At 37.7% G+C, this 23,196-nt stretch overlaps 1 protein-coding gene across 1 annotated transcript in view; it reads right to left on the reverse strand.

The window, feature by feature from the left end:
- Positions 1-5,920: 5,920 nt before the first annotated feature.
- Positions 5,921-23,196, reverse strand: part of LOC129787177 (homeobox protein homothorax) — an 80,693-nt gene continuing 63,417 nt past the window's right edge. The window contains exon 7 of the mRNA XM_055822537.1: positions 5,921-7,962. Within this exon, the coding sequence (XP_055678512.1) occupies positions 7,783-7,962 (180 nt within the window). The 3' untranslated portion in view covers positions 5,921-7,782. The remainder of the gene's footprint in view (positions 7,963-23,196) is intronic.

Raw genomic sequence — 23,196 nt, forward strand, 5'->3', positions numbered from 1 at the left:
CTTGGACAAGAGAATCGTGTGTATGAAGAAGAAATTAAATATTCATGGAGAAATTGTATTATAATTCCACCCCCTCGTCATCATCATCAAACTCACCCCTCAGAGAGCCTTTAGCACAAACTAGAAAACTAAGCGAGTCGCCGTAATAAAAACATCACATCGACACCTTCCATCGGGGAGATTATGTTTTTGATTGTTAAAGGAATTCCGTGGCTTATGTTGAATTTTTGAGGGAAATTTTGGTAATGTTCTTTGGTTGTTTTCCTTTTATTTCTAAAGATTAAAGCGCTTTCTACACGAAACTGAAATAAAACTAGAAAAAAAACGTGCAGACAGTAAGATAGACTGACAAACAAAAAGACTAACTAATAGACCTATTTCTTGTAATTACTACTTAACATTTCCAAAATTAATAATTTCTCCAAAACAATAGTAGAATGATCATTTAGTGCAACAAATGATTATTGGTAAAAAGACCTTTAGTTTGAAAGTGAAAATGCGCAAAACCTTTCACCTTTTTCCTTCAAGCATGGTGCGTTTTCCCATCCACACGTATCCAAAAGGCACATGTGGCAAAATTATTATATTTAGCTATTTATTTTTTTTCTTCATCCAAAGTCAGTGAGTATAAAAATAAAATGTGCCACTTTTTCTCAATACAGCCATTTTTCTCGCAAAAGACCACTCGGTCACGTGAAACGGTCATTTAGGCGCACAACTGTGACTCTCGTACGTGGAATGATGGCTCTTTTGCTCACACCATGCTGCCACATTGTTTGGGAGGGAAAAGTGTTTAGTTGCTAAATTACAAGAAATTTAATATTTTCTCCCCGCCGCCCACTCTCTAAACCAATTTCTTCACCTCATAGTGGTTCAATGCGTCTTATCTCGCACACTCGTGAGTTTTCTAAGCTAATTGAAATGACTCCGCGCGGTGGTGAAGAGAGTTTGTTGCGCGAAGGGAAAAAATGAGAGATTTTAGTGTTTGACTAAAGTGCACCTCATCAATCAAGAAGTTACAACCAAACCGCACATTCTTCTTCTCCAAGGAAAAAAAACCCAAAATGGAAAACACTCTCACCCAACTCTTTTAATTTTTTTTTACTTCTCTTTAGCTCGCTAACATGGTATACATAGTAAGCTCCGTGTACTGACTGAATCTCGTTTATCATTTTGCATTTTGGATAAAATGTTTACAAATTGTTTCAATTCGATAGTGAAAGAAGTGCTCACTCAAAGCCCCCAAAAGTCTTGTGCGGGTGCATATGAATTATTTATCGGTCGCTGTTTATTTTCTCTGGACCATTTGCGTTCGCCACTGAGCCATGTTTCAAAACAAATTCCCACCCATGAGCGCGAAATTGATTTTCTTTGATTTTCTTCACACCAACCCAAATCAACGCGCGCTTTTGATCATTCAGACATGCCCGCGTGGACGATGCACGATGGACGACACATTGAAGGGGGGTTATTGGAAAATTTCCATGCATCTCAAATGGGATTTATTTTGAAGTCAAACGAGGCTGGATGAGGAAATGCAAAAGTTTTGTGTTTAAATTCTCAAATTCTCATTTGAGGGGATTTTTTTTCAAAAGATGGCGCTAGTAGTCTAATTAGGGATCTAGAATTTAGGTTCTAGAATAGTTGTTTGAAACAGAATTTTTTGAATGAATTGAAAGCCTTAAGATCATAATATTAAAATTCTTTGTTTATGTCGTTTTAATGATCATTGCTCAAACAATTTCAGAGATTTAAAAATTCTAGAAAAATTCATCTAGTTCTCTTCTAAGTCTTCCAATCTAATTGAAGAACTGAAAGATCTTCGGTTAATTTCAAATTCATTCAAACTTTAATTTAAAAAAAAATTTCTGACCTCCTGACTTTAAAAATAAAACCGTAGAAAAATTTCCCAGAAGATGCCATCAAGAGATCCACTAAACTAACAATTTTACAGTCTCATTGAAAAATCCCATTTTTTAAGCATTCAGCTGTAATGGCTACGCGACGTCCTAAAGCAGAACCGCAACTGTATGCAACCAACCCCATTTGATGTACAAAGAGGGCATGGCTGAAGGGGTTGTTTTGATGTGCTGGTGCGATCTATCACCAAAACTCATCCTGATTTTTCGCAATTGACAATGAGGCCATCTCAACAGTATCTCAGGCAGAACAAAAGTTAGGTACGGGGAAGAATGGGAGAAATTCAGCGTTACAACCCCTATTTCGTTTGCGTGGAAGGGAAAAACTTTAAAATTACACGCAAACGTGTTCCATTGTTTACATGGCCATAAGAGCCGGGGAATCCCGAAGGGGTGGCTGGTCGTATGAATTCGATTGAATTTTCCGAGGGGTTCACACAATGCACCACACAATGCAGGGATGAGATTGAAGCGATGATGTTTTTCAAAAACCAACCACATTTCACACTGCCACAGCCCGCTCTTTCGCATCTCAACACCACTCGCACAGGGGGCTTCATCAGCATTCTGCCCTCGGGTTCCTGACAACACATCCAGCCACCAATCCATCTCGAATCTCACTCGCATATAGAGTTTGATTTCTAGGAATTTTAGCCAGCGTGGGGTGAATAAATTGGTTAGATCACTGCAGAGTTAAAATAAAATAACTCTCACGGAAATTTAACAAGATCGTAAATTTTTCTTAATTCTCAATTAAAGCTAATTTAGATGTATGAATTGAATTTATTCTTGAAGATATTGCTTGATACAGAAATTAAATTAAAGATTACACGCTTTTTACAACCAATAAATCACATTGGACTTGTCTTGAAAATTCATTGTGGACGCTGAAAGTTTCATGATTTCTTTTTAAACTGTGGAAATTCAATCCGGAAAATCGCGTGTCTAAAGCATCAGGAAGCCAATTTAACATGCATTTTATGTGGAATATATAGAAAAAATAATACATCCTCCATGATCCACAGCATGGCTGCACCGAGAGAAAATTAAATATGGGAAAACAGAAATTATGTTCATTAATTAATTAAAAAGAGAAAAATTGAAAAGCTTTATAAATCATAAAAATTGTTCTCAATTTTTTCCTCTTATTAAAAAAAATTAAAAATTTGTATAAGCAATTGTACAAAAACTTAGAATTTCATTTTGTATATAGTACGAGAGCCTATACAAACTACCCCTATTTTTTTAGGCTGACTTACTTGACGTGTCTAACACTAAAACCTCGTAATTACTTCTTAAGTAAATATTTTGTGTGTAAATTCGATGAAAATGAGACGCACTCAGTGGAAAAATCGTCTCACCGGGAGGGTGACGACATGAAAGAGCCATCAGAATGGATAGTGCGTTCCCTCGTGCGGATAGTTTAACTTGAGAGAGAGACACCAAAAATGAAGAAGTCACTGCTAAATCCCCAGGAGTACTTCCATCCAATTTATCTACAGCGTACGCCATCATTTACGGGGTATTTTTTTAACAAAAAAAAACTCATAATTGATTTTATTGTTTTGACAATGCATTCACCCTCTGCGCACTTCCAGCCAGCCAAAAAAAAGCAAAGGGGGATGACATTCCAGCCAGATGGCTATATATTTTTTTGTGTGATGCGCGGTATCATTTTTCCCATCACACATAATCAACTTCACTCTCTCGGAATAATTTTGCGCGAGAGAGAACATTTTAATTCAAGTAAATTTGTCAAATTCTTATCACCTCTTCCGGTATTATCGTGCATTTTGTGCCGTGACAAAAATATCAAATAAATGCGAAATGGGTATAATGGGGGCGCCCATTATGGCACACTCTACTGATGTCGCCCCATTAAACGCCAAGTCTCGTGGTAGAATCATCACTCCACCCTTCGATGCGTGCTACACACATTGAGGGTTGATTCAGGTGCCACCCATCCCGAGCACATATACGGCGTAGGGGGGTGTCTTTGCCTCGAGAGGCATCATCCACCAAACGGCATCCAATTTTTCAGCCCAGAGGTGTAATCTGCGTAATTTCGCAGACACGACACATCGCAACCCTTGAAGCACATCACACAACCCTCCTAACAGTGGAATGCATGAAAGTGGAAAGCCCGGAAAAATGTGATTAAATGAAGATGATGGCATTCACATTTGCCATCACATGACGCATAGGCAGGGCACGCAATACGGGGGAGTGGGACGTCGTATGAGGAAATTCATCTGGGAGCGAAAAATGGGAGCAGTTTTCACCAGGAAACGAGTAGGGTTGAAAATTCTGCAGCAAAGGGTGATAAAATTGCTGCTGAAGAAGCTTTTTCTTTTAACGAAAAAAAATCAGAACGTCGCTGGAATCTTTTAAGAACATTTTTGAGCTTCAAATGCTTCAAAATAATTTTCTGTATAATTTTTTTACTTTAAAAATTTTCATTAAAGTTATTTTCTTGCAGTAAAAATATATATTATCCTACTCAAGGGCAATAATGCTGAAGAAATGTATGTAGAACTAATTGAATTGAAAACATCGATTATTTTTTCCCATCTTCTGTGTCATCAATTCACCGTTGAATGCATTACACTTCCAACCCCCCGATGTAACTATCCTTTGTGTCTGTGCAATATTTGGTAGCGTATGTCAAAACTAAATACATTATGGGATTTTCTTCTATATATACGCTGCCCTCCCATTGTTATTTCAACGCCAAAATTGTCATGTACGTAAACACATTATGCGAAGAGAAATCTCCCATGGCATGGGAAAAATCCCGGGGATGGGTGCTCAACACTGCCATTTAAATAAACAACCCCGCGGCCAAGGAGTCATCACATAGCTAAACACTCCATATTATGAAGAATAAACACTCTGGACAAAAATCATATAGGAAAAAAATGTTTATCAAAAATAAATCATAACCAATGAATAATAATAAAAATCAATTCGTCTGAATGTAAATCATGTAAGAGGAGTGAGAAAATCCGACATTGGTCGACTATTCGAAAGTTTGCTCAATTTTTTAATTCATGAATAAATCAATAATTAAATTTAATGCCAATATGTCATTTCGATCTGTAACAATTATTGTCAACAATTTTTTTTCATCGGTAGCACCACAAGTTAATCCTTTATTTCGCACGGAATTCCTTTAGATTTATTTTCATTTAAATAATTTTCATTACGTTTGATTTTTGTATTAAAATATTAAATATTTTATAACAATTTTTGCATTCATTTAACTGCTTTTATAATAAAATTTAAATTAAATTGAATATGAGAGATATTTTAAAACATTTCAAGAGGCAACTGACATGAGAAAATACTTCCAACTCAAGATTCGAACCTAAGGTTTTAGTTATGAAGAATCATGCTCCTAACCACTGTACCAATTTTAATCATATATGCTTTTCTCAAGCTTCTTTGAATTTTCATCTAATCCATAAACTTTAAAAAAAAATCTTTAAAATTTCTTTCTTCGTTATCTCACATTAGCATATTTATTTAGTCTAGTCAAAAAGGAATTTATGTAATGAAAAGAGAGCATCAGACAGAATTATGTGTATACAACATGAATTCTCAATTTCCTTTTGGGGTACACAATGGTTCCTGGAAAGTTGTGCAAATACCCATGGAGGATGCAAGCAATTTTAGCAGTATTTTATTGAATTTGTGACGTGGCAGAAAAATTCAAAAGGGCAACAGACGAAGAGGAAAAAAAGAGCGCGGGCACAGTGCATTAGAATTTAAAGGTGGCACAACACACAAAAAGTCCACACTGCATTAAGGCAGTAATTTTTTGATATTCCACGTCGGGGAGTTTGATGACTGTTGTTGGGGTGTTGTATTAATGGTGATGTTGCACAATTTTGCCTGGCGGGTGGAGTATTTCACTCATTGTTGCCATTGACGGTGTGTTTTTCGACAAGGGCGATAGATATGAACGGGCATGAGTTGACGCTGTAATTTCCGAACAATTATTTTGGGTGATATGGTAAAATTTTCATAGAAAGAGAGACGTTCGACCTCCGACACGCTGAACCGTCTCATGTGAAAGGTGTCGAAGGTATGGGGAGATGATGGAGGTATGCTATTTGTAAAGTATCCACATTTGTATGCTGACAAAAGTCTCTCTCTTTGGAATCTTGAGGATTTCTCCTCGCCAATAGCATCGTCTTCTATTGTCTCGAGAGTCTTCCACCAGGGCCTGTTGAAATCTCCCGAATGGTGAAGAACTTTCTAAGAAATCAATTATTAACTCTCATTTGCGCGCGTTTTTTTCTTCCCACCGCACCATGATTAATCAGTTACATTTTAGGAAGTTCTTTGTCTCACCCCCTGTCTTTTGGGGGAGGGAGGTGGGTAGGGTACCCTGTGTGTAATCTCTCCTTCCAGATCGAGAAACACTCACAATATACCCCGAAAAAAGGTACCTATGAACTTCTTTGTGCCAGTTCTTCCAATACACTGCTCACATTGTTTCTTGTGGCAAAAATTCAATGAAAAGTCCACGTTGGGTACGAGTGAGAGAAAAAAATACGCGGGAAAAACCCCCCGGAAAATCCCTCTGGAAGACAAATGTGTCGTCAGAAAATTTTCTTCATGGGGAAATTTGATTCGAAAGGCCCCCGAGAAAAAGGGGGATGTCGGTCGCATTGAGATACGGTTCATCAAATTCAGTGTTAGTGCTCGCCCAATTGTGAAATGATAATGCTCTCTTTCTCCACGTTAAAATTTTCTTCAGCTGGAAGTTTCGGGGAAGGTTCTGTAGCGAAATTGAGGCAAAAAATTCAATAATTTCTTTAAGTTTTCTTTTATCTTCAGTGGACGTCTCTCTCATTGTAAATCATCCTAGGAAAAATAGGAAAAAAGTGAGAGAGCTTCGTACATTTCTAGCATGAGTATTTATGTATTTAATTAAAATGAAAATCAACTTCTACCGCAAACTGATTGCATTGGAATATTAGCCTCCCCCCTGCTTGGGTGCAAATTTGTAAATTCCTCGATCTGAAAGCAATATTCTTGTAATCTCATGCCATAATTGCACCTCATGTTGCAGGCATTAAACTCGTGTTTTCCTACAAAGAATTGCAACTTAATGAAATATCACTGGCAATTTAGCAACACCCAGCATGGCACTAAAAGCCAACCAATAGTGCTTAGTGCGCGCGATATGGGTACACACCAGCTTTAGAGCAATTAAAGAGCAACTCTCTGCAGGAAAACTCGTACTAAAAGTCTCTCTGTCTCTGTAAAATGTGTTGATAGGGCGCGACATCGGAGCAGATTGTAAGGGAGCTACATATGTACATAAGTATGTGCAAAGTGAAAAAAGGCGATCTATTTCCAATCAACATCCGCAAATGTTGGCCTTTGCGGCACCCAATTCGCCATATGAATTGCTTGTCTCGCATTGCATTATCAATTTAATGAGAGCACCAATGTTAGAACCTCTGACACTTGTTTACATCGTTCATCATACAGCCGTCTTCACTTTTTTTCTCGCGTTTGAGTTCCTTTGATAAGAAATGGGTGTTGTGGATGTGAGATTAATAAAATGTCATTAATTAGAGTCATTATTTGTCGTTAATTTAATTGTCATTGGCCATAAATTTGCACCCAGAGTAATTTGATTACCATATTTTATAAATTATGTATAAACAATCTCGGGCAGAAAGTCACAATAAAATTTCAAAAAAATATATGTAACGTTTAGTGTTGATGCGGTCTTATTGAGGATGATTGGAGATTTGTGAAAATGATGCGCTATCAATTCCACCAATAAATATTATTGCATTTCTCTTGTTTTCCACGCCCTCGTATAGGAGCTTGTTGTATGGATTTAATCAGCTCTTAATTTTAATAAAATCTTGAAAATTATGTGATTGGACTTACCAGGATCTGAAGAATCCAAATTGGGTTGCTGTTGGGCTGAGAGTGGACCAGGAGTACCTCCTGATCCCGGTGATCTCACATCATCATTGACTGGTCCACTATACGACAGGGACGAACTAGGTGGTCGCTGCAATGTGCAAAGAAAAAACCATCCACAATTAGCATCAATATGCATTTCAAAGGGATGCAACTTCCCATATTGTAAAGGCGATGCAACGTGCAAAGAGATTGAAACTCCCCATCGTGGTGCAAAAAGAGATGGTAGAGGCTTCAAACACCAATTAAGCACTGAGACTAACCAATAAAAATGAAGAAGTGATCAATTAAAATAAGACGGATGACCGATCGGATGGACGGTTGACTGGTTCCGCGAGGTAAACGCTAGACGATGACACTTCCAACCAAACGGACACGGAAAAGTATGTGAGCAAAAAAAGTATGCGCTTCAGACACACGGGTTCTGTGTCTAGAATTTTTGATTTGATCGACTGAATTCATAATAACCAACAATTTATTGACAGTCAGCATGATCATGAATTTAAATGGGTCTGTAAGTATCACTAAATGACCACTTCCAAGTTAATTTAATTATTTATTGTCTCTAGTTGTGTATTGCTTTTTATCGCCTTTCTCCTTCTCACAGAGAGACGTTTTTTTACGTCGAGACACTCAAGTATCACTTGGATGCTCAATCATCGTGATTTGGGTATTTTTTTGTCAAATAACCATTTATTGTATGTACATATTGGGAATTGATCTTTAAATTGAAAAGATTGAACGAAAAAAATTAATAATTTTTAAAAAAAATTATGAATAATTTGAAGAATTATAAAAAAAAACTGTTAAAATATATTTCGTTAAGTTTAAAATTTATTTGAAATCAAATTTTTAAAAAAAAATTTCAAATTGGATATTCTTTAAAACGTTTTCAAAAAAAATAGATTTTTGACCGAACAATCATTCGTTAAGTTTCTTCGTTAAAAAAATTGCGGACAGGACGAAAATTGAAAATATTTATCTGCCTAAAAATTAGGTTTATTCTTCAATAACAAATACCTAACTAAAATCTTTATTGTGAGTGCTTAACGAAAATGCTCAGTTTATTTGAATTTTCAACATTTTTTTAATAAGTAGGTACATAAAGAAAAAATGAGGAAAATAATTATAAAATTTTAAAATTGCTATAAAATAAATCTAGCTTCCAGTTCTAGCTTCTTTTGTCAGAGAATCTTCGTTAATTTTCTTCGTTCAATTTTAATGAGTTCGACAAGCCTCTAAAAATTTTTTCAACTGACAGTTAATCTTCAGTTCTAACTAATAACTCCTTCTTACGTCTTCGTTAAATTTTCGTCAAGTCTTCAAAGCAGTTATTTTTCATTTAAAAAAATACATAGCTCCCTCCCCAAAAAGAAAACAATAAAGCCTAACAATAAATTCTTGATAGAGAAGCCAAAAGATTTGCTTGGTACGAGAAACGCATTTCCGAAGGTGGAAATGAGATCCAGGCGGGAGTGCTATTTATAGCCACACACAAGTTCGAGTCATCGTTGGAATTCATAATTTTATAGTATTATGAAGAGAAGATAACAGACGAAAAAGAAGTTGGACAAAAAGCGTGAGCACGCACTGCGCACTATCGAGAATAAACTTCCCATTAGAAACTAAATGTAGATATACTTAAGTTTGAAGTTGGATGCATTAAATGTGTTGGTAATTATTCGCTTATAAATCATCTGCCAAGGAGTTAAATCGTAAATTTAATTGTCGCTGTCTGATTTTTTACACACATCATGCAAATTGATTCAAATAAACGCTCACACTATAAATGCGCGAAAGTTTCTTGGCGTGGAATATCGTGTGGCATCATCCCTCAACTGCTGTGCGCATGAAAATGTTTTGCTTGTAAAAATAGAAAGGATAGTTACGATGGAAAAGCAGAGCGGTATATGAGAGTAGAGAAAGAAAAAATGAAAGAAAGAAGAAAGTGGAGTTTGAGGGAAAAAGTCAAAAGTATTTATGGGCACTTGACGGATTATAAGATGATCTTTCCATAGGAGAACGTTTTTTTCTTTTTGGGTTTTGTGCATATACATACGTTGAGGATTTTTTTGGTGTTTGGAGCACTTTTGGAGTCACAAGAGTGTGTTTATGTATCACTAAAATGTTTCTCTGGGATCGCATCTCCTCTCAAATCCCAATATATACCCTCCTGTGTGCATACATGTGGCCCATCATTAAATTTAGATTACATGGTAAAGTTGAATGTTGCGTTTCCCCAACCATAAAAAAGCCCCACAAGTGCGTTGTATATTCATAGCGTAATGAGAGTCTATAAAATGTCAGAAATTAGATATAGCACGTACTAACTACTTGTCTTATTTTCGCTCTATACGTGCCAAAACACGCGGGGAAAAACTTGGCCGTAGGGCTGATGCGTTCATTTGGCCATTGCTACCGTTTTTTCTAAAGTTAATTTTTCCCGCCAATTTCCTGGTCAATCCCCGCATACATATAAAGGTATATTTTTCTTGACTTGCCGGGAAATGCCCCCCAAAATCACCTCCAAAGAAGTTGTACCCTCCTTTCCTGATTCCCTCAATCACCATCTGCCCAGATCATAAAACTTCCTCATCTTCGGTAAGTTTTATTGGATGATTGTCGTTGGTTTGCCCGCTCTCCCAATGCGGAGTGTGTTTTGGGTGAATATTATTTAATGAAATGCTGTGTTAACTGCACACCATAAAGAATCACATTCATCTGGCTTTGGAAGCAGGCAAAATGATGCTTTCGAGAGCATCTCACAGCACAGTGTTGGTGGTCAGACACATCATTTGTATCTCATCCACCAACATGGTGAATGATATAAAAATGAATTACAACTCCAATGCCACTTTAGCTATCATTCCGCCATATAGGTTTTTATTATTTCAATCAGAATAAATCATGCTGGTTGCCCATACACAAGATTAAATGGCAATTCACAATTTTCTTTTTCTTCTGGCTCACGCCCAAATACAGCCCTGCAATGAATGACGGAGTGACACAAAATGACGTTCTACGACGCAAGTCATTCACTCTGTGGATCATTTGAGACAATATCACATTCATGCTTTAGCAATTAAACTTCTATTCTTTGATCACTTTCTCTATATAGGCACACAGAGAGTGATGTGAATTGTCACCCAATTGGAACAAATGTACGTGTACATATAGCAAGTTCACATGATGATTTCTTGGAAATCACATGAGATAATTAAAGAAAAGTCTTTTCAGAGGAAGGTTTATGTCTGAGCAAAGAAAATCATTAACAATCCTTCACAAATAATTCATTGGATTTGATTATTTTGTGAAAAAAGGATTTATTCATTCAGTCATTAAATTGACAGCTTGATCGTTTTGACGTTTGTAGTATTTGACATTTCATTAATTGAAAAGAAAATTGAAATTATCAAAATGACAATATTTCTACATTTCAATCCTTTATCTTTTTTGAAATTCAATGACAAAAAAATGCATTTTGAAGAAAATTCTCTGATATACTTTAAAAACAAATTATTAAGCAATCCAGCGACGTTTCGAATAATTTATTCTTATTGAAATGCTCTTCAAAATTTTACAAAAATGACTCATGAATTTTCCCTTAACCCCGAGTTCTTGGAAAACCCCACAAATCCATTCGAGGATAAAATTCATGAATCCATTCCCATTTCCTTAATGCGCCTCTGTGCAATTCGTCACGGATTATCGAATCAAATTTTATTGATGCAGGGGATGATTTTTCCCATCGTATTTCTCATTCAAAGTGCTCTTCAGTTCTTTCAGGAGAACCACAAAATCGATAAAATGTCTCTCAAGCTTCTCAAGAGGGTATTGCGTCTCTTGTGCTGTACCTCAAGTACCAAACGCACTTTCGGGGTATAACATTTAGATACAATTTTGGAATCCTTTTGTGGTGCGCAACAAAGTGGTACAATACTGTATAGAGGAGAATTTTCAAAAGAAAAGCCACAAGAGGAAATTTGAAAATTGCCCAAAATCGTTTTAAAATTCAAATAAAAATTGCTTAACGCCTCAAGATCGTTTTTATATTTTCTTTGTGAAAAAAAAGAAGAAATTATTTGAAAGAAAATAACTTTGTGGGAACAATAAGTGTTGCCACAGGTCCTTTCTTTTACTTTATCAATGGAGGAAATAAAGAAGTTGCCCTATTAATCTGTGGATCATCAGCTGCAAAAATGGTAACAACTTCCTGGACAATGTGGTGAGTTTTGCGTGAAGAAAACAACTTTAGCGTTCACGAAGGACCGTACAAAGAAGATGAGCAGCAAAAATGGTGTAAATTATGCACCATTCATGCACGTGTATTGTGTATGAGATTTTTTTTTGAGCGGAAATTGCTGTGACTGCAGCAGCCGCAAGAGCATAGAGTTGAAAAGTATGAAATGAGGCCTTTTTGCACCAAAGGTTTAATTAATTTGTTAATTTTTTAATTTATTTCTCTAGCAAAATTAGGCCTTAAGTCATAATTTTCCTTGCAAATTCTGCATAAAAGGTTAATTTTTTTATTTAAAAGATTATTAAATTTCCTCTAGGAACGATCATTTCACAGCAATAAACCCGAAACATTGTTGCTTGTGAAATTCACAATTGTTAGTAAATTGTAAGAATTCCAAAAGGTGCCACTTTCCGATCATCACTTAAGATCTTTTCAATCCCGCTTGCATTTCTTCTTGCGGGATTTAGTTTCTTCTCCGGAGGGCGACAACAGCTGGTTAGCCCCTTGTTCCAAACATATGCGTTGTCGCACTGGAGAATGTTTTCGAACATTTCTCTTCACACTGGAGAATTTTCATCGTTCAAATGATTGTGATGGATTAGATTTTTTTTCCCGGATCTCCCTCGGTTTTATTTTTTTACCAACCCCTCGCAACTTTTCCATGTTGGCAGACACACATTGAAATTCATTAAAAACCCCCGAAGTGGTGGGTAAAAAATGATTTTTATAATCTTACAGAGAGATTTCCATGGAGGATACATGTTTAGAGATAGAGAGAAAAAATGGTTGGGCGAGAGTAGAAAGCCATGTTGTGTTGGAAATTCTGGGATTCTAAGCAGGAAATCCCGCGGGAGTACCAAAGGGAAGAACATGAGATGCATTTGTCACTGTATCGATGAGGGTGTCTCTGGGTGCCACAAAGATGCAGCCCAGATGTTTTAATCATCGTGAAGTGACTTCTAGAAAAAAGATCCCAAACTCCCACGGAATGTCTTTTGCAAGATATCAAATGGATGATGTTTCTGACCCCACTTTGAACCCCATACGTTGTATATAGTATAGTGAGATGCCACGGGGTTATCCCCCTTATGGCTGTGTGACAAGAAATTAGCCTGAAATCCAGAATATGGATAAAATGCCCGGTAATTTGCAATCGCGCAAGAGCGTCCCATGCACGGCGAGACAGGCAAAAGATAGCACCGGATGGTATTTTCGTTCCAAAGGGGGCAAAACGCAGAGATTGTGCAGCAGCCGAGGAGATTCAAAATCGCCGCTACTGATGCACTAATTTATGCTGCACATCCACATAAGCTGAATCTCCTCATCCCATCTTTCGTTCACATGCAGCACGAAACGCGTTTCACCTCTAATTACTCGCAACAACACCGAAAGGTAAACTCATGCTTTTTGGTGCTCACACAATACCACCTGAGATTGTACACAACGATTTGGGAGCACAAAACCCACCCGAAAATTCCAATCTCCACCAGGTTTTCGCATAATCCACCAAATGAATCCTTTTTCCGTGCCCAATCACGCCAAATGGAGATGATACATCCTTAATATCTGAAGGGGGAGAGTTCATTTCTGCACTACCTATGCATTATACTGGTGAAAATGATATACAATGAAGTATTTTTTTTTTTCAAAGGAAATGAGAAAATTTGAGGGAAAATCTTTAAGAATTTAATTTTTCATCAAAAAAAAATTCTCTAAAATATTCATTAAAAAACTTTTTTAAGCACATTTCTTTACCCTTCAATAGAAAAAAAAATCATAAAATAATTGTTAAAATTCCTGGAAAAATAATCCCAGCAGATAATTAATAAATTAAATAGTAATTGTCTCGATTTCTCATATATTTTCATTAAATTTTCAATTTAGAGATTTCCTTGTTCCCAACTTCCTTGGAAATTCATCACAGAGAGTGCATCAGAAGCCTCTGTGTACGTACGACACCCCTTCACGGCCTGGTGAAAATATCTTCACACCCTCGAGCGGGGGATGGTGGTGTTCGCCGAGCACCTAATCGAATTGACGTGAAGAACTAAAGTGATTCATTGAGCAAAGAATCTCTTGAGCGATGATTCCCCCTTCGCGCGCTTCATGCAAAAGTGCTTCAATATTAAATTATCAATTATCCACCCACACCGAACGCACATGCCCTCGTCTGGTGGTCGCCACCCCTCCTGTGAGAGCCATTTTCAGCTCTCAGACCATTTATTTGATTATTTCGAAATTAGATCTGAATATCAGATGAGTTTGTGCGGTTGCAGTTTTCGTTGGTGTGTGGCCTCGTTTGCTGGAGAGATTCTGCGAGAATTTCGGGGGTTGGTTTCTCAGTGAAGAACATTTTGGTATTATCAAAGAGTTTGGCATGAAGGGGGTTATCAAAGGGGTATGGGTGAGTGTATTTCTGCGTAGAATCACTTTTTGGGGATGATTCTGCTGGTGGCTTTTATCAAATTTTGCATAATGTGGTTTACACATTAAAATTCATATAATGTGTTTAAAGGGTGACATTTAGCTATTTGGCTTTCAATGCCACGGAAAAAGGGGTTCCCTCCTTTTTCCACCAAAGTCAACACACTCAAATGTTATGATGGAAATGCAAATAGAATAGAATTTAGATTTAATTATACATTCAATGGGATTTGAATGAATTTTTGGGGTCTGTATTTTGACGTTGCAAAGATTATCTATTTATGGATCTCTATTTAAGGGAAGCTCTTAAAATTATTTGCATATTTTTATTACCTTATTTAAAATACCTGCAAAATGTTGCATATAAATTATATTTCATTTATTTCTAATTCAATAAAGTAATAAATTCTTCAAAGAACGAATCGAATGAAAAGAATAAAATTATTCTGCACAGATATCTCACTCTCACTGAGGAATAATTTTTTGCTTTGCAAAACATAAATTCTATTATAAATGGAATAAAAATTATAATGAGGAGCATTTGTAGAATTAAACAGAGAGTGAAAAAATGTATATAGGTACATAGTAGCGAGAGAGATATTTGGAATGAATGGAGAAGGAGAGTGAAAAATAATCTCTGGCTGAGTTGGTCAAATTGAAACAAATAATGCTTCAATTACATCAAAAGTGGATTATTTATTTATTTATACCACACACATACATTTTTTTAAAACTTGTCTGATAGAACATTCATAAATTTCATGCTCGAGAAGCACAGAAACGTGCATTAATAATTCGGCCATCCACACAATTTACACCGCGAACATCACAAAATGTTGAGCGTCAGTGGATTTTAATGTTTTCGCTCTACTATGTTGTATTATGAAGTTCTCAAATGCGGGCAAAAATACAACAAAAGAAAAAAATCTTCAACTCTGCAAAATCTACGAGGAATGAGAGAAAAAAATGGATGTAAGTGAAATCCCTCCTGTGACACAAAGGAAGAAGCCAAAAATCCCGAAATCTCTTTTTCTTGGGGACAACCAAATTGACGATTGACTCTGCAAAATGTCTCTGCGGGATCTGGCCGCTTGCTGGGAAATCTTTTCCGTCCTCATTGGCCTCTCCTTGCACATGAGGAAGAGAAAAATCTCATTTGCAGTCTTATGGGCGAAGGACAAGAAAGTAAAGGCACCAAATCCAATTTGTTAAGGTTTCTGTGACTGCCTAAATTTTACTGTGAGAGAGACTCTGCACGTGCACTGTGTGTGTGCCTTTGAGGCATTTTTGGAGCCTTCTTTGAAACTTCCCACGACCAAGGGGTTAACCACATGTTTTAATTTAATTATCTTTTGAAGGAATTTTTAAAGATACGACGATTTTACCAATCGTCTGGAAAATCCTTTCAAAAGATTTCTATGAAAATTTGCATTTGAAAATAAATCTGTTAAAGCTCTAAAGCAACACAATTCTTTTCAATGAATTTCCCCCAAAAAAATTTCTAATTTTCAAACTATTTCTTTCACAATAATTTGATTTTGAAAGAAGCCACTAACCTTCCAAACAACCTTGTGGTGCTCACATCACAAATCCAATATGTATATGTTTGCATCAAGCCCATGTACTACAAGCACCCAAATATTCACCTCTTATCGCAATTTTCGTGGTTTTTCTTCGCGATGTTTATTTTCGGAAGTCCCACTTGTCTACCAATTGTACCACACAACGACAAAAAAATGTTGTTGCGTCAATATCAGTTTGGAAATTTTTATTATTGCCCCGATAAGAAGTCAATGTGGGGACAATTTTCCGTTGGTATTGGAAATTGTGAGTTGGCCACCCAAAAACTTGCGAAAATTTCCTCCAGGCGCGCGACTTTTCCTCCATCTCGCGCTGAGAAAACTTCTCAGAGTATACAGAGAGATACTTCTTGTCGGGGAGAGAAGATCAAAATTGAGTTCTGGTGAAGTGTGAAATTGACTTTTCCTTCCGCCTTCAACTTTTCTTTGCCTATGCTTCAATGAATGTTGGTGTGCAGATATTTATTGGGTGTTTTTTTTTTGTCATGACGAAGAGTCTTTAATTTTCTGCGATAGTGAACCACAGAAGCACGTGAGTTTGATTATGCTTCACGAGTGAGTAATTGATTTTTTTTTTTCATTTGATGACTCTGCGGAGGGTCAGCGTTGTGTAGAAGACTTCAATGGCGCGGACTGCAGAGGTTTTGTGTGCAAATGCCCTGTCAATTGGCGGAAGATGTGAGCCCTGAAACAAGTCAATAAAAGGAGGGTGCTACGCTCCTGTGTGAGCCTGGCGTCATCATCGGGGCAAGGCCAAAATCAGATTTTCTTCGTTCAATTTAAATTCCTTCCATGTGGTTGGAATTTGAAATTGTTTACGACACCCAATCTGCATTCGGAGGCCTCTGGATTGAGATTTGATTTTCTCTCAGTGGGTGACGCTTAGTTAGTTTTTTTGTACGTCTACTGCCCCGAGGGATGCGGATGCGATCTCATGACCCGATATTCAAAATAGGCGTCCGTCCATCCATACAAATTGTACGTTTTTGTGTCTCCCCTTCCCGAAACAAGACGCAAATTTTTATTCACTTTTAATCCAGCAATGTCTTTGCCATGATATCTCTCTTCAGGTATTCACTTCGTTTGCGGCAAACTCCCTCACACCCACCCCCTCACACCTATATATACAACCACCACTGTTCAATTTAATACATTTCTGCAACTGAACACGCATTAAATATTAAAAACATCCTATTTAGTATACAATTCAAATAAATTGACTCATGTCGAAAAATTTTGTACTCTCTGTGGGATGGAGAAAAATTTTATTTGAGTCACGTCTCGTTCATTTTTTTCCCATGGCTGTTGCTGTGGGTTAGATGAGGAAAATTCCCAAAATGCACTTCAATCTACCCATAATGATGCCTCAAAGACCCTCTTCTCGAAACTCCTTGACCATATTCAATTTCAATTTCGGTCCACCACTCTCTCATTCGAAAAGGGACTCTCCGGTTTGGGGGAACTTAATGAGCTTTCCTTCCCTTGAGCTTTCTCCCACAAATGGTCAAACAACTTTTTTTTTCTCTTCCACGCGTGATGTTTGCCCATCCACCAGGATACACATGAGATTCTATGTCGCTTATCGAGATATAATAGCTTGATTCACACGCATTCGACAACTAAATCCATTTCTTTGGGATTACAGTAATCCCCCAGGGGGTGGAAAGGAATGCTGCGAGGGGGATGCTGCTGGAACAATGATGCTGGAGTTTTTCTATCAGAGCTAAACAGTCGAATTACATTTTGGGAAATTTTGATTAATTTTCTCTTGAGAAGGTGGGACGAAGAGATGTGTTGACGAAAAAAAAACTTATTTTCAATTTTTTTAAGATTGTCGTAGATTGCATTAGTCAAGTGGGCTTCCCCACCTGAAGTACCTCCAAAATACCTTTGTCCTAGATTAATTTCTTAGAGCTCATCAAGATGGTCAATCAGCTATCGCAGGGTCTCGTGAGCAGCAATGTCCGCGAGTTATTTGCGCTGTTTTGGTGGCTATATTTGCCCACAACATGATATCAATCTCAATTGTTTTATAGCCAGTTTCAGGTGAATGTTGCTAATAGCCTAATATCAAATTTATGATCTCTCTCTGTGTGTTTTTGCCCCATCGACTACCGTGGCCAACTGATAAGGTGCGATTTGGATCCACGATAGAGTGGTGGGAGGTGCAAGAGAGACGACAAAGCCCCACAAAGAAAGGGGCGAAGAAAAATAAAAGAAGCTCCTCCAAAGATTGATTGATCTTGGTGGCGTGACGTGCAAGGTGAGAAATTTAATTTGTCTCAATGGGAAAATTGTATGGAAATGAGGCTGGTGGTGGGGAGATTCTGCACGAGAGATGTGCAGTCTCGTTGAGTTTACCAGGGCACCACGAGGAGCGATGAAGACGCGATGCATTGTGCTTCCCTCACAATTTACCCATATTGCGCCGCGTCTCACTGTACCGATGGAACGATACATAAATTAGCGACGACGTTTTTACAACTCTGCCTTGACAGCATCTCTGCTACCGCACGGATTGTCTTGCCTTTTTCTCGTATTGTCTGTGCGCACAGTGTGTCCCGCGTGATGGCTTCCTGGAGATGCAATCGATCGCGGTGAGGGTGTGAAAATCCATCCCGAAAAAAGAAGAGCGGCATTTCACCCCCGAAAAGGTGTTGTACGTACACCTCTTGATGCACTCATAATGTTTCTTACTCCGCATAAACCCTCTATGTGTCTTACAATGAAAATCTGACGATGTTTGTGGCAATCTTGCCATGCCACGAGGTGTAAATGAATTTCGATGACTCGCTGGCCTGTTAGTGTGGAGCACAAACGGCACACAACCCAGAGCTCCGATGCGAGGATGACCTTATGAATATGGAAGCGTTAGGTTGCCTTTTATGGACTTTCCTTAAAAGTGCCGATAAACTTGCATCTCACGAGAGTGAATCTTTGGAGAATGGAGGCTGCCGACAAAGAATATGTGGCATGAGTGACGGATGCCACACATCTGGGGAAGAAGCTCCGCGATGAGATTGAAGGTTCCACTGTTGCGGCAAAGCCAAGCAGCAGCAAAAAGTGAGCATCCAAACGGAGAGCAGCGAGGTTTTAAGCAAAGAAATAAAAATTGAAACGAATCCATGCTGCAACTGTGGCATGGGTCTCCTCGCCTGTGAGTCTCCCCAACATACGTTGGCCCCCCTTTTTGAAGAGAGATCTCATTTCCCCTTGACTGAATCAGGCGGAACGCGTCGTAAAAAGTGTCTGGACAGTTAATTCTAAAAGTAGTCCTCTTCGCATGTTAATCAATTTTCGCTCACTGGAGTACATCGGGCGGGTGCTGGGGATTAATTTATGTGTCACGAGGGGGACAAACTGCTGTGGACCAATGTGGCACAAAGGTACGGTCCGATTGGAATTCCGTGACGAAATATCGCGCGCACACAGAAACGGATCCCAAAACGTGAGGGAATTGTAAACAAAATCTTAAGACTTTTGCTAAAGTCGTTAATCAAATTTTCAATGATGTTTGTTTTTGTTAACGTAGTTAAGTATACCTACCTATTTAGAGGGAGATTAAACTAACCTTGTGGGAAATTTTTATTAAAAACTAATATTTTAAATTTATTAAGTTCCTTAAATTATTTTTTGAGTATTTTATTTATTTTATTAAAAAGTTAGAAATTTCTTTTAAAAATCTTTTATAAAAGGAAAAAAAAACTCAAAGCTAAAATAGCTAAACCTTCAATCTATAGACAGTTTTACTAATTTACTTAAAAACATGTTTGATTTTTTAAATAAATCAGTAAAACAACGAAATCCTTAAAACCATCAAACCAACCCTTTAAAACTCAACCTCCTCAACCTAATCATCCGGTTTTTAATTCGCCTTTAACTACACAGCTTGCCCAACCCTTAATTCCCAATCAATGCTGTACCTTTGGGCTATTTATTTGTCAAAGGGGTGGATTTAAAACTTTTTTTTTTAATTCTCTTCAACACATTGCATTTGTTGAATCAATTAAATAGCATTGAATGTGAGTACAACAAACAATCTGTGGGTTTTTTTCACGGCGTCTTTTGTGGCTAAATTGAGGAGATGCATCTTCAAACACCACCGAGGGGCAATATTTGCAGATTTTGGGCAATAATGCAAAGGGGTGGCTGTCTAAATAGGACCTCAGCAGCATGTACTAGAGGCGTGCTGGAAATTGCACAGGGAAAACTTCCTATATATGTGCGCGCCTGAAGTTAAAAAGGAGGATTAATTTGTTTGCTTGTTGCTCACGCACAAACCCAAAATGCTTGTTGGATTGTATATATGCCTGTGAAAGATGAAAAGGAGCCCAAACAATTGGCGGATTAATTCACAATGAAACATACGTTTCCCCGTGTTTGCTCTGGGAGAAAAGGAAAAGAATGGGATTTTGCGGGGTGAAAATTTCACCGTGTGGTGTGGGAAATGTTTCAGGAAGTTACGGAGCGAGAGAGCGAAGTGCGGTACAGACGCCGACTTTTTGGGTTGATGTTCCAGGCAATTTTCCACAGTATTGACTCCATTGTCTTGCCATACGCCAGGGCTTTTCCGGGGTGGAGTCGGGCAGAGAAGATGGAACACGTGTAAGTTGCGGGAGGGAATCATCGTTTCCGCTTCTGTGAATGGCTCACGGTGAGATGTCTATCATTTTCTTAAGGTTGGAAATTTCCAGCAAGAGGGCTTAATGCAGTATGGGTGAAATATCTCTGCAAAATCCTCCCCCATCTTAAGGCTTTCCCAAATGTATGTTGTGTGTATGTGGTTCAACAGCAAATATAGGAAAACCCCCTCAGAGAAATTCATCAATTCACACGGAAAATTTCTTCTCATCTTTCTGGTACCTTCAATAAACTCTCTCAGTTGGGTTTTTGGGGTTGTTCGAGAAGCTCATGGACAAAGTAAATAAATTCTTTTTGGATTCAAATTACACTTTATTAAAAAATTCAAAAACCCTTAACCCAAAATATTGAACAAGAAGGTTTACAGAGCTAATTTCCCCCTAAAAGTATTCAAATTTTCCCTAAGCCTATAAATGCCATCAAAGCACAAATTTACTAATAAAGCCATAAAGAAAATTTTAAAGAGGATGGAAAAATCGATTTAATAGGAAAATGTTGTTCTTAGCGAGTGACGTCTTAAAGTTATTTGCAGAGAGACCAAAAGCCGCACCCTCTGGCACTGTAAACAAGTTAATTGCCACCACCCCCGCTGCGTAGCTTCCCTCGACCAAAATCATCGATATTGCCGTATATATTGATCGACTGAATAATTGTGACGAAGAACCTTCCATCATGGGATTCTGCAATATTCCTTCATACCCTCAAATCGGCATTGAAATTATATATTAAATATGAAACAACAAATTGAACTTAAGCAGGTACAATGTACATGTTGATGTCTCATTAAGAGATTTTCTCTGTCGCGTCTGAGAGCAAGGAAGCTGGATGCTCTCGAGAGGGTGTGAGGGAGGTGTCACCGCAATTCTGCTGAGATATGAATGTCTGAGTATGTGCAATTAAGTTAATAATGTTGATCACCCTGATCGTCTGCAAATTGATTCTTCGGGAGAGAGAGAAATTTGAGCATTGAATTTCCCTAAAGAGATTTTAATTGTTTAAAGCTCAATTAGCAAGATTGGGAGGGCGCTAGAATTATAAATATTGCACTGGTTAATAATTCAAATATGTGGCACAAGGATTCAGCAATGAGAGTGTTAAATTAACCCTTTCGCTTCACCCTCATCGTAAACAATCATCCACTTTGCGTATGTTTTGCATCAAAAATGACTTTTTAATTAACTCAAAAACCTCATCCCTCTCACTGCCCAGCAGAACACTAAATCATCCCCCGACACACTCTATGGTCAGGTTTAAGGGGGGGATTTTTCCCTGGGTGCGCGTGAAAACCAAACCCCCGTGACTTTTTGGCAAAGAAGCAATTTCGACTCTTTAAATATTTATATCGCACAAAACCCAAAAAAACGCGAAGACTTCCCCACCAAGTGCACCATCAACAGTATCCCTTTTCGAATAAGCTTTTGTGGGGAGATATCCTTTTTTCAATATCCCCAGGGGGAGAGAGGGTGGTTTTTTTCTTTACTCTGAAGAAGGAAAAAAAAGGGTTCGGAAATCATTCCTGCGCACGTTTCATGATATTTGCAGAGAGCAAATAACCAATGCGCCCATCCAGCATTTAAGGGATATAAAATATTCAGGGCGGTAATGCAATATTATCCTGAATTTGTATGTGAAACCATTTTGAGGAGTGTTTCGGCCACCCCAGAATGTGGCATACAAGGGGGATGTGCTTTGAGTTTTCTGGCCCTAGCGCAACTCTTGCGGTTCACAGAGGTCGGCTTTTTGGGTGGAGGACTCTTCAATAATTCTTTTGGGTTTGCAGAGTTGTAGAGAGTATGAGGAAGGCTTTGGATATTATAGGTTTTGCTGAATTTTCATTCATTTTTGTGTTTGAAATTTAAAAGTTTTGCAATTTTATAAATAAAATGGAATTTTTCCATTTGTTTTTAAATTTTTCTTTAAGAGTTTAAACCTTCTTGGAAAATAATCTTTTCCTGGAAATATTTTTAAAAAGAAAATCCAGTTTAATCTCTTTCTTTCATACTAAATTTATTTCTTTGATTTATGGTATTGAAAAAAATCAATCATATCCTCAAAGATCCCTTAGTCAGCCCCTAACAAAATCAACCCCATTTTCACTCAATTTCTTCCCTTATTAAAAACATACATTTAAGCTACTTACAAACTTCCGGTGCATTTTAAATCAATATTCTTCAAAAGTTGCAAAAAAAACATTCAGCCCCTTTTGCAAATTTTCTCCTTGAGGAAATGGAGAAAATTGAAATTGCAGAGGACCCACCCTCCTATATATATGCTGGTGATGCTGCTCTACACATGCCTTCAGGGGTCGATGAGAACTTCAACTTTATCCCCATTTTTTTTTACAAAGCGAAAAAGCCCTGTGATGCCATTTTCCAAGGCTTCGCGGAGGGGTCCTATTTCGTACGAATGTGGGGGGAACCTCCGTGCACAGCATGAGAGA

The sequence above is a fragment of the Lutzomyia longipalpis genome, chromosome 1, assembly GCF_024334085.1.
Source record: "Lutzomyia longipalpis isolate SR_M1_2022 chromosome 1, ASM2433408v1".
NCBI lineage: Eukaryota > Metazoa > Arthropoda > Insecta > Diptera > Psychodidae > Lutzomyia > Lutzomyia longipalpis.